The following is a 12,339-nucleotide window of genomic DNA, read 5'->3' on the forward strand; positions in this document are numbered from 1 at the left end:
TGTCCGAGCCTTATTTTAAGTCTGTTCCAAGCACCCAAATACACAATAGATACACTGTGCAATTTTTGCAGATCCCATCTCACAGTCTACTCGTTTGCTTCAGAGTAAAAGAAAACGTTGCCGCCATCTACACATAAACCAAGAATTGTCGGGGACAATACTGACAATACTCACCGACTTTAGGCAGCGTTTCTTGTGGAACATCAGGGACTTCAGCTGATAGTGTCGGATCACAATTATCCAATTCTTGACCTGCACAAGTCGGTGGGAAATGAACAATTAACAAATCACAAAACACTATTTGCTATTTTGCAGCAAGTCTGGTCTCGTACTTTAATCAAACTTGAAATTGTGCTCTCAGTCTTCAAAGTGCAAATAATTCAACAGGACAGCCTCAATAATTCACCAGGATCTTCCAGCATCTGCAGTTCCTTCTTGAACACTCAACTTACTCTGTTGGTCCTGAAAGTAAGAACCTGAAGGATTTTAAAAAATGCACAAAGTCTGGTTCAAAACTAAGTCAATAACTTTTCACTTGAAGAACTTAGTTAAGTTCTTGAAGATGGCCTCAGAACATGCTGCCACATGGATGGCACTACCAAGAAAGCTTCTCAGTCTGTTTGTGTTTAATGGGGGTGGGGGGTTTTAGAAAAATAAGCTGAGTAACCATGTTTGCTGTTCCTATGTAGCATATGGAGTTTTAATTGAAGGCAGCAAAAGTTGCACACACTCACTGGTAAGTTAACCAAGCAACTGTTATGTGTGACCCTTAAGGGCCCGTCCCACTTACATGATTTTTTTTTGGCGACTGCCGACACCCGTCATAGTCGCAGCAGGTGACCGAAAATTTCCAACATGTTGAAAATCCAGCGGCGACCAGAAAAAGGTACGACTCTTTGGGCGACTACTCACGACCATACAGGCGGCACCCCGCGACATGTCGACACGCGATGGTCGTGAGTAGTCGCCCAAAGAGTCGTACCTTTTTCTGGTCGCCGCTGGATTTTCAACACGTTGAACATTTTCGGACACCTGCTGCGACTATGACGGGTGCCGGCAGTCGCCGAACAAAATTGCGTAAGTGGGACAGGCCCTTTACCAGTGAGTGTGTGTAACGTTTACCAAAGAGTAGGCTTCCAGACTTCAGGAAACAGTACATGTAGACAGTCTGAATGACAATAAAGGCTACTTTGACTTTGACATCGTAAAGAGAGAAAAATGGGATCAAACCAAATTATGGTTCGGCTTGTACAGAAGGTGTTTTCAAATGGATCAATCTATTGAATGGAAATGGTCCATTCCGCTAGAACTTCGAAGCCTTCTACTCCCAGCTGGAAGCAGTAATATTTAAGAGTGCCAAAAACATCACACCATGTGGCTAACCCGTGGTGTAGTTACATTTGTACAATGCAAGGAACTCATGGCAATAATACTGAACTTTCCTCAGGTCCTCCACTCAAATGACATTCAAAGAAGCTTCCTGGTGCATGTTGCTCTGGCAGTCATTCTCTCCTCCCTTTCATCACTAAACTATACGCCTTATTTTCACAAAAGGCAAGGATGGTTTGTAAGATTTCTCTCTCTCTCTGGCAGTTTGTAATCTGTCAGAAACCAAGCCAGTCCTACCATACTGGTTGGCAAACTGCCAGGTCTATCCCCAAAACTCCAGAGACATTATCACATGATCTCTGCCCGTGTAATCAAAGGGAATGCAATAAGAACAACAAAATAAGCTTCTGCGTTCCCTCCGAACAACAGCACCAGCTGCCAACGGTCCTGCAGGCAGCCATGTTAAGCAGATAGAACCAGATAGATAAAAGCTTACAATTGACAAGCGACTAGCGAGTTCCAGATCTCCACACCAAAACTAACTCTTTAGTTTATTAATAAAAGATAATCTAGATGCAGGAACACATACCAGAGCTGCAACACCAAATGCCACCTTTTAACCCAGCAATTGTGGGTAAAACAAAGCAAGAATTCAACGCTTCATCACCAATGAAACAAATGGTATCGGAAGCTGTTCATAAAATCACTTCTCCTGCCACAATGCTTTGGTACCGGCCGGGCTTTGATATTTACGGCTAAATCTAGTTTAGTTTAGTAGATACAGCACGGAAACAGGCTCTTCATCCCACGGAGTCCACCAGCAATCCCCGTACACTAACACTATCTTACACATTAGGGACCATATAATAACCATATAACAATTATAGCACGGAAACAGGCCATCTCGGCCCTACAAGTCGGTGCCGAACAACTTTTTCCCCTTAGTCCCACCTGCCTGCACTCATACCATAACCCTCCATTCCCTTCTCATCCATATGCCTATCTAATTTATTTTTAAATGATACCAATGAACCTGCCGTCACCACTTCCACTGGAAGCTCATTCCACACCGCTACCACTCTCTGAGTAAAGAAGTTCCCCCTCATATTACCCCTAAACGTCTGTCCCTTAATTCTGGAGTCATGTCCTCTTGTTTGAATCTTCCCTATTCTCAAAGGGAAAAGCTTGTCCACATCAACTCTGTCTATCCCTCTCATCATTTTAAAGACCTCTATCAAGTCCCCCCTTAACCTTCTGCGCTCCAGAGAATAAAGACCTAACTTATTCAACCTATCTCTGTAACTTAGTTGTTGAAACCCAGGCAACATTCTAGTAAATCTCCTCTGTACTCTCTCTATTTTGTTGACATCCTTCCTATAATTGGGCGACCAAAATTGTACAATTCAGTTGGACAATTGGACAAAGTACAATTTTTACCAATGCCAATTAACCTTCAAACCTGTACGTCTTTGGAATGTGGGAGAATACAGAGCACCTAGCGTCACAGACAGCACCCGTGGTCAGGATTGAACCCGGGTCTCTGGCACTATAAAAGCAGCAACTCTACCGCTGTGCCACCCTAGTTAGTTAAGATGTTACGTTACCAACTAATTACATAACAGCTTTAACCCAAAACCATCCAGGCCCAAGAGCTGAATGAGGAAATAAAAGCTAAAAGAACACTTCAACTTGTGCAATATCTTCACAGTAGTAATACATTATAGGATGCTTCAAAAGAGGTGTTGACAAAATAAACGCCACAAGGTAAAAGCAAGATAAATAATCTTCATGCTTACATAAAGATATGTAACATGCTTAATAACACAGAATTTCAAAAGTAATGAGAAATGATGCAATTAGCATGTGGAAGGCTAAGAGTGATTTAAGAAAATAAGAACTAGGAGTGGGCCATCCAGCACCTCAATCCCCATCCAGCAAGATCACACCGATTGTTTAGTTCAAAACCATTCACCTGCGTAATCCCCATAACCACTGTTTCGAATACAATCAATTGCAAAGCTTCCGAGGGTTTCTGTGATAGAGAATTCCAAAGATCTACTGCCCTTTGAATGAAGACATTTCAGTCCTAAATGCCTTTCCACTTCATTTTCAAATTTGTGACCACATCTTCTTGGATTGAAACATAGAAAACTGAGGCAGGACGGACTAAATGACCGTAACAATTTCCCATCTTTTTAATCTCCCCATGTACCGTTTGTATGGTGTGCGTAAAGTAGGGATGACCTGCACTACAAAGTTTTGATTTTTTTTCTTCTATCAAATTAGATAACCTCATAATTTTCCTCAATGTACTCCGTGGCTCATAATGTTACTGACTGGCTCAGTTTTTTTAAATGTAAATTGTCATGGCGTTGAAGAATTTCCTCGGTGGACAGAAATTCTTGTGTTTATGTAGTGTAGAACTATGTGTAGATCTTTCCAGATAGAAGCAAGAAAACACCCTCCAAACAGCAGTTGGCGCTGCCAATTTTTAATCTTGTTCCATTACCATAAATCTTGATCACTCGAGTGTCCTCTCTGACTCCATTGCCTAATCATGTCTGAAGAAGGGTCTTGACCTGAAACGTCACCCATTCCTTCTCTCCAGAGATGCTGCCTGTCCTGCTGAGTTCAAGCGAATGGCATGTTGGCCTTCATAACATGAGGAGTTGAGTATAGGAGCAAAGAGGTCCTGTACAGGGCCCTAGTGAGACTACACCTGGAGTTTTGTGTGCAGTTTTGGTCTCCAAATTTGAAGGACATTCTTGCTATTGAGGGAGTGCAGCGTAGGTTCACAAGGTTAATTCCCGGGATGGCGGAACTGTCATATGCTGAGAGAATGGAGAGGCTGGGCTTGTACACTCTGGAGTTTAGAAGGATGAGAGGGCATCCTGTTGAAACATATAAGATCATTGAGGGTTTGGACACGCTAGAGGCAGGAAACATGTTCCCGATGCTGGGGGAGTCCAGAACCAGGGGCCACGGTTCAAGAATAAGGGGTAAGCCATTTAGAAGGGGGATGAGGAAACACTTTTTCACACAGAGAGTTGTGAGTCTGTGGAATTCTCTGCATCAGAGAGCGGTGGAGGCTGGTTCTCCGAATACTTTCAAGAGAGAGCTAGATAGGGCTCTTGAAGATAGCGGAGTCGGGGGATATGGGGAGAAGGCAGGAAAGGGTACTGATTGTGGATGATTAGCCATGATCATATTGAATGGCGGTGCTGTTTTGAAGGGGCAAATGGCCTACTCCTGCACCTATTGTCTATTGAGTTACTGCAGCATTTTGTGTCCATGTCAGTAACCCATATTGAAAGCAATGATAGTTCAGCCCGAGTAACTCCTCAGCTGCGCCATTGGTTGTAGGAAAATAATTTGGGGAATGAAATGGAATTGTTCTGACTAACAGCAGTAGGCCCAGTGGTGCCCTTCATTGTCAAAAGCAAAACATGGAAATATCTATATTATTACTTTTGTGAATCTTTATGTTTGTTGCTGTCAAGATGTCACCCATCACTTAATAATACAATTCCCTCCTGAGTAATTACATCTTTAAAGCAGTACTGAAGGAGTGCTATGACCCTTCCTATGAGAACAAGTCATTTCACATTGAAGGTATCAGGACTGTTTGGAGCATACCCTGCTACAAGGGTGAAGGAGATGGTCATGCAATGGTCAGTTTATCAAGAAAAGCACCTAGAATTTAATTTTAATACAAGACATCGAATACAAGACATCAGTCGTCTTAAAAGTTATACATTCATTCATGAGCAGCCTGTTCCTAGCTACAACACAAAAATAGATCACTTCATTCATTGCCTATGCGAGGCTTTTCTCTCCTAACATCCTCTCCCTTGTCTAGCTCAGATGCTTTTGCCATTTTCTCTTGAGAATACTAGCTTTTCCATCTGTTGCTGGGTGGATATTCAAAATCATCGTCTATTCCCAATCACAACAGCAAGATTGAGATTTTTTTTAAACAGCCAATCTAGAGTCATACAGCATGGAAACAGGCCCTTCGACCCAACATGACAACTGAGATGCCCAAAGTTAACCCCATTTATCCCGTGTTTAGCTCTAAACCTTTCCTGACATTGAATGTTAACATTTAAAACCGTCAGTATAACATCATTGCCTCAATTTGCACACAGCTTTTGGCTGCCCAGATGCCTCCTGCCACCCCCAAACACAACGCATTTCACTTCTCTGCATTGATATCTAATCATTTGGTCCACATGTTGAAGCTGGATCAAAATCATTGCAAATTGATTTGAATAAAGACGGTAAGGAGGATCCAGTACGGCAACAATGAAAACTTACTTGCATGTTTGTCTGCAAGTCCAATAAGGGTGCTTGGTATATCTCGTCTTCTGTAGAAACAAACCACTTTTGCTTCAACATTGCCATTCGCAGTCTAAAATTAGTGAAATAAAAACAGATCCGTTATTTAGAATATAATTACTAAATCAAAAACTAGCAGAAAGCAAGATGACAAAATGTTTTTCAATGGGACTGGGTCACGTGGAATTTGGATGTGTCAATATTTCACACACAGTTTAAGTATTTGTCTACCTTTCATTTCAACACCCATGAGGCATCTCTACCTTTCTTAATGCGAAACTGTACAGCAGTTTATGTGCCAGGTGGATGAATTCCTTGTTCTTTATCTGAACACCAATTTATCTGAAGTCATTGCCACTGACACAAGGCCTATACTCACCAACATTTCCGACTCTACTTCAACTAAGAGACTTAACTTAAGGGCGGCCACGGTGGTGCAGCAGTAGTTGCTGCCTTACAATGCTTGCAGCGCCGGAGACCCGGGTTCAATCCCAACTACAGGTGCTCCCTGTACGGAGTTTGTACGTTCTCCCCGGGACCGCTTGGGTTTTCTCTGAGATCTTCAGTTTCCTCCCACATTCCCAAGACGTACAGATATGTAGGTTAATTGGCTTGGTAAATGTGTAAATTGACCCTCGTGTGTGTAGGATAGTGTTAACGTGCGGGGATCGCTGGTCAGTGCGGACTCGGTGGGCCGAAGGGCCTGTTTCCGCGCTGTATCCCTTAACTAAACTTGGCTGATGAAAGTTAAGATTTCTATAAATTCCTAAAAGTTAGCTATTTATCAGGATGGCATGGTGTTTTTCAAATATCTTTATATTCCATTCTTCACCCACCTTTAAACAATAGACAATAGGTGCAGGAGTAGACCATTCGGCCTTTCGAGCCAGAACCGCCATTCAATAGACAATAGGTGCAGGAGTAGGCCCTTCGAGCCTGCACCACCATTCAATGTGATCATGGCTGATCATCCCCAATCAGTACCCCGTTCCAGCCTTCTCCCCATATCCCCCGACTCCGCTATCTTTAAGATCCCTATCTAGCTCTCTCTTGAAAGCATCCAGAGAACCTGCCTCAGGCAGAGAATTCCACAGACACACCACGCTCTGTGAGAAAAAGTGTTTCCTCGTCTCTGTTCTAAATGGCTTACTCCTTATTCTTCAACTGTGGCCCCTGGTTCTGGACTCTCCTGCACCAACAATACGGGTTGTCTAGGTCAAATCAGATGATGATTTCAATGTTTCCCAATTCCTCAGCTTGTCGGTTTGTTGTTCAAGAAATACGCAGTGACTAGATCAATCTTATTCCATGGCAAACTGTGCGAACATTCAATATCAATTCCTCCAGTAGCTCTCCACTTTTCATTAAATATGTGTTCTATGCCTGTCATATTGATTTCAATTCTCCTCCATCTCCTTCTCTCAACGTTTCTCTCAACGTTGGTTTTAAGCTGTGTTGCTACCTGATTGAGATCTATCCTGGTGACTTTCATCAAGATAATATTTTTCATAATTTCTATCCATCCTTCAAGATCATATTGTTAATCAGAGTCTTCTATCAATAATAATAACTCTGGCACTGCCTCAGGCCCCTTAAATCAGCTGCCTTGGACATTTTATGACTGTTTTTACTTGTATTTTAATGTTGCTGTTTTTACCTGCACTTTTTAAAAACTATTCGTACTGTTTTATCAGGAACTGGATTGTTTTTTTTTTAAATCGTTTTTATTTTATGCGTGAAATGTTTAAATTTTCATGTGCGATGCTCCGGTATTCCCTGGGAAACGTCTTCTCATTTTGCACTGTACAACTGTTGCTTTGCAAGATAACTATAAAGGATGATAATGATAATAATTTTTTTTTTTAATTTAAAAAACTCCCAGCACTACCACTACATAATCTCCCAATCCTCGACGGATCATGTCATCAGATTTCTCTTTTAATATTTAGTTTTCTAAGTGAGTAGAAAGAGCAATAAAGTTGAGAGGGCATTTTAAGGCAGGGAGAAAACTTCAATCCTTGATTATTGCTAATCATAAAAGAGACCAGGTTTCAGAACTTGGAAGTTGCCATTTTCTCCAGTTAAATATTGAAAAGCTTGAAGCATCCTATGTGCACTTAATTTCAAACTCCTCCCCAGCCACCATCCCAGGCTGAACCTGCACGTTAATAACCATAATCTCCCCCGTCAATTACCAATTCCATTAATATCACCTACTGAAGCCTCATCTCAGCCCACCTGATTTGTGGCAGCCTTCTACTTCTGCTCTCCAAACTGCAACATGCAACGTTATGCTCACTGTGCTTTCAAATTAAAATCATCTTGATTATTGCAAGAAATCAAAAAGGATAACACAGTGGCAAGCATTTGGCATTGCTGCTACACAGCTTCAGCAACCAGTCCTCAGGTTCCATCGTGCAGGTTTTAGACATTCTCCCTTTGATTGTCGAGTTTCCTCCAGCATCTTCCCACCGTGCTGGTAGATTGACTGGCAATTGTAAATTGCTGGTTGACCCAAAATGCTGGAGTAACTCAGCGGGACAGGGGGCATCTGTGGAGAGAAGGAATGGGTGACGTTTCGGGTCGAGACCCTTCTTCAGACTGATGTCAGGGGAGGGAGCAGGACAGACATAGAATGTCGTCGGAGACAGTAAGACTGGTGGGAGAACTGAGAAGGGGGAGGGGATGGAGAGAGAGGGAAAGTAAGGGCTATTTGAAGTTAGAGAAGTCAATGTTCATACCGCCAGGGTGTAAGCTGCCCAAGAGTGCTCGTTTAAATGAGTGGCAGGAGAATTTGCTGATATGCAAGAATGAATAGGTGGCAGGGAAATAAGTGGAATGGGATTACTCAGAGAACCAGCACTTGGGGCTCAATATTGAATGATATAACAAGGTAACTTGATTTCTGTGTCAGTCACCAATTTGTTACAATAGTTCAATATTTAATTCTCCTCTCTACCCCCACTCTTCCTCTGGGTTTGATAAACATACCCAGTTTGAACTGCCAGTTCTCTTTATGCCCCCAAAGGGGACATAATTCAGAATGTCCAGCTCAGGAAGCAGAGCTGCTTGGACAGATATAGAAAAAAAGGAACTGGATTTAAGAGGATGGAAAAATAAACAGTGGGGTATATAGTACAAGGTTAAAAGAGATTCAGTGGGCATGTGATAGATGTCAATGAATCACAGCCTCGGGGACATGGTTTAAGAGGAGATTAGAAGTTTAAGGCTGGAAACGGAAAAGAACATTGGAAACAAGTTAAATATAGTTCTCTGGGTCAGGCCAGAAGCAACAGGAGAAGTCAATGCAAACAGAGAGTAGGTTGGAAAGAGAGTAGTACTTTGCCTCTGCCTCTTGTATCTGTTGGAACCTTTTTCTTAACTGCTAAAAAAAACAAGTGAAAACAGAAGATGCTAAAAGTACAAGCTACAGTTGGAGAAAGAATGGGTTGTCCTTTCAGAATTATAACCGTTCAACATATGAAAGTTTAACAACCAGAAATTTTCATTATACAGTGCCCCCATAATGTTTGGGACAAAGACCTATCATCTTTTACCGCTGTACCATAGAGAGTATCCTGACCACCTGCTTCACGGTATGGTACAGCAGCTGCACTGCTGCGGACAGGAGGGCACTACAACGGGTGGTGAAAACCGCGCAGCACATCATCGGTGCCCCGCTCCCTGCCATGGATGCCCTCCACCGAAAACGGTGTCTGAGACGGGCTGGGAAGATCATCAAAGACCCCTCACACCCCAACCATGGACTGTTTGCCCTCCTCCCATCAGGGAGGCGGTACAGGAGCCTCAGGTCACGTACCAGCAGGATGAGGAAAAGCTTCTATAACAACACAATCACACTGCTGAACTCGGAGTCCCGACGATAGATTTCTCTGGTCCCTCCGTCCCCCTTTGTTTAATCATTCTGTATTTCCTGATTATTCTGTATCTTCTCTCTTTCTATTTTTTTCTTGTTTTTTTTCTCTTTATGTACAACTACTACGGACTGATGCAAAACTGCATTTCGTTGTACTGATACTTGTATTTGTGCGATGACATTAAAGTTGAATTGAATTGAATCTATTTATTTGCCTCTGTCCTCCACAATTTGAGATTTGTAATAAAGAAAATCACATGTGGTTAAAGTGCACATTGTCAGACTTTAATAAACGCCATTTTTATACATTTTGGTTTCACCATGTAGAAACTAGGGGGGGGGGGGGGGGGGGGGGGGGGGGTAGGAGTACTGGAATCAAAAAGAATGAAACCCTTCTCCCCCCTTACCAGTCCCTAGCCAACCCCACACGCTGCAGGCAGATACTGCAAGAAAGGTGACTATTTGCTTTGTAGAAAAATTGTATTTCAGGGAAGGTAAGACTTGTCAGCGCACTGACATTGGAACATAGAACAGTACAGCACAAGAACAGGCTCTTTGGCCCACAATGTCGGTGCCAAACATGATGCCACGATGAACTAATCTGATTTGCCCACACATTCTGCTTCAATAAATATAAAACTATTGGACCTGAAGTACAAAGCATCTATCTGAAACATTAACTGTTTTTATAATGTGAACATAAATGCTGTCAGACCTGTTGCATATTTATAACATTTCATTTATAACATTTTATAAATATGTTGCATATTTATAACATTTCATTTATTCGATTTCCAGCATCTAGTTTTTTTTTGCTTTTCAAAATTCCTTACTCACCAGGTTTAACAGCCAGCTGGGTTGAACTCATGATACTGAATGACTGCAAGATTAAAGACTGATAAATTGAGTTTGACTTGATAAATTGAGTAACTCTGCTTGTCTTTCTACAGATGGTGCCTTATCCAATTGATTTGAGAAATTGGTTGGACTGACATTTCTCATACATGTCCTCATTCTTTTGGGAACGGGCTTCTCCTTATCTGTTATAGATAAGGCTTTCACCAGGGTCTCCTCAATATCCCGCAGCTCCGCTCTTACTCCACCTCCCCCTATTCGTAACAAGGACAGAGTCCCTCTTGTCCTCACCTTCCACCCCATCAGCCATCGCATACAACATATAATCCTCCAACATTTTCGCCACCTCCAACGGGATCCTACTACTGGCCACATCTTCCCAACGATTTCCGCAGAGACCGTTCCCTCCGTAACTCCCTGGTCAATTTGTCCCTTCTTACCCAAACCACCCCCTCCCCGGGCACATTCCCCTGCAACCGCAGGAAATGCAACACTTGTTGCTTTGCCTCCCCCCTCGACTCCATCCAAGGACCCAATCAGTCTTTCCAGGTGAGGCAGAGGTTCACCTGCACCTCCTCCAACCTCATCTACTGCATCCGCTGTCAACTTCTCTACATTGTCGAGACCAAACACAGGCTCGGAAATCGCTTCGCTGAAGCGCCTCCGCTCAGCCCATGTTAACCAACCCGATCGACCGGTTGCTCAGCACTTCAACTCCCCCTCCCATTCCCAATCTGACCTTTCTGTCCTGGGCCTCCTCCATCGCCATAGTGAGGCTCAGCCGAAATTGGAGGAATAACACCTCATATTTCGCTTGGGCAGTTTATACCCCAGCGGTATGAACATTGACTTCTCTAATTTTAGATTAACTTCTCCCTCCTTCTCCTCCCCCTTCCCAGTTCTCCCACAGTCCCACTGTCTCCGCCTACTTCCTTTCTTCCCCCCCCACCCCCCCCCCGACATCAGCCTGAAGAGTCTCGACCCAAAACGTTGCCTATTCCTTCTCTCCATAGATGCTGCCTCTCCCACAGAGTTTCTCTAGCATTTGTCTACCTTCGATTTTTCCAGCATCTGCAGTTCTTTCTTAAACATTTCTCATAGACAGTTCTTAATAGTATCAAGATGGAGACACAAGAGGCTGCAGCTGCTGTAATCTGAAGCAAAGAATAAATTGTTGGGAGTATTTCAGTGGGTCAGGCGGCATCTGTGGGCCAAGGGGATAGTCAATGTTTCAATTTGAGACTGTGCATCATCAATAATATTATCTGGATAATTGTGAAGGTTTAAAACTATCGAGAATAAAGCCACTTCTTTAGTAAGATCTGACCATTTAGGTTCATGGAATGGAGGGTCAGAAGGCCAACTGAACATGTAACAAGTGACAAAAGGGGAAGAAGAAGTTAACAAAGGCATCTGCTAACTGCTCACAATAAAACATCGAGGCTCAGTTTGTGCCAATTCTTGTCTGATAATCACTCAAAGTTGCAGATGTTCCATTATATTAAAACACAGGTTCCCCGATCCCCTCCCCCATCGCCCCCCACATAAAACAAACCAAAGAACATTGAAACAAAACTTTTAACAAACTAAAAAATAACAAAAAGAGTGAAAAGACAAACAGACTGCTGGCAGGGCTGCCATCTCCCTGGTGCCCCTGGTGGTCTTTTGGAGAATGGAGAAAATGCTACTTAAAGGAAACAGGAGGCCATGATCACAACTGAACTTTTACTTGAGAGTTATTGTAGGGAATCCTGCAACACTGACTGGCCTAGCAATTCTTCACAAGGAAATCCTGATTTTAATCTTGCCTCGGTGGACAAGCAGAAATGGAATTCCAAGCAAAGGCCCGAAACTTCCTTTACGTCAGATGGCACAATGGGCTAAGTGTTCGGCTGGCGACCGGAAGGTAGCCGGTTCGAATCCCGCTTGGAGTGCATACT

The 12,339-nt window shown here is 42.9% G+C and overlaps 1 protein-coding gene across 3 annotated transcripts in view; it reads right to left on the reverse strand.

Moving 5' to 3' along the window:
- LOC129714230 (metastasis-associated protein MTA1-like) overlaps positions 1 to 12,339 on the reverse strand; it is a 96,517-nt gene that overhangs the window by 55,438 nt on the left and 28,740 nt on the right. For all 3 annotated transcript variants that reach the window (XM_055663765.1, XM_055663762.1, XM_055663764.1), the window contains exons 3-4: positions 5,647 to 5,740; positions 175 to 252 (exon numbers count right to left, since the gene is read on the reverse strand). In XM_055663765.1, the coding sequence (XP_055519740.1) occupies positions 175 to 252; positions 5,647 to 5,740 (172 nt within the window). The remainder of the gene's footprint in view (positions 1 to 174; positions 253 to 5,646; positions 5,741 to 12,339) is intronic.

Source organism: Leucoraja erinacea, chromosome 38 (genome assembly GCF_028641065.1).
Source record: "Leucoraja erinacea ecotype New England chromosome 38, Leri_hhj_1, whole genome shotgun sequence".
NCBI classification, from domain to species: Eukaryota; Metazoa; Chordata; class Chondrichthyes; order Rajiformes; family Rajidae; genus Leucoraja; species Leucoraja erinaceus.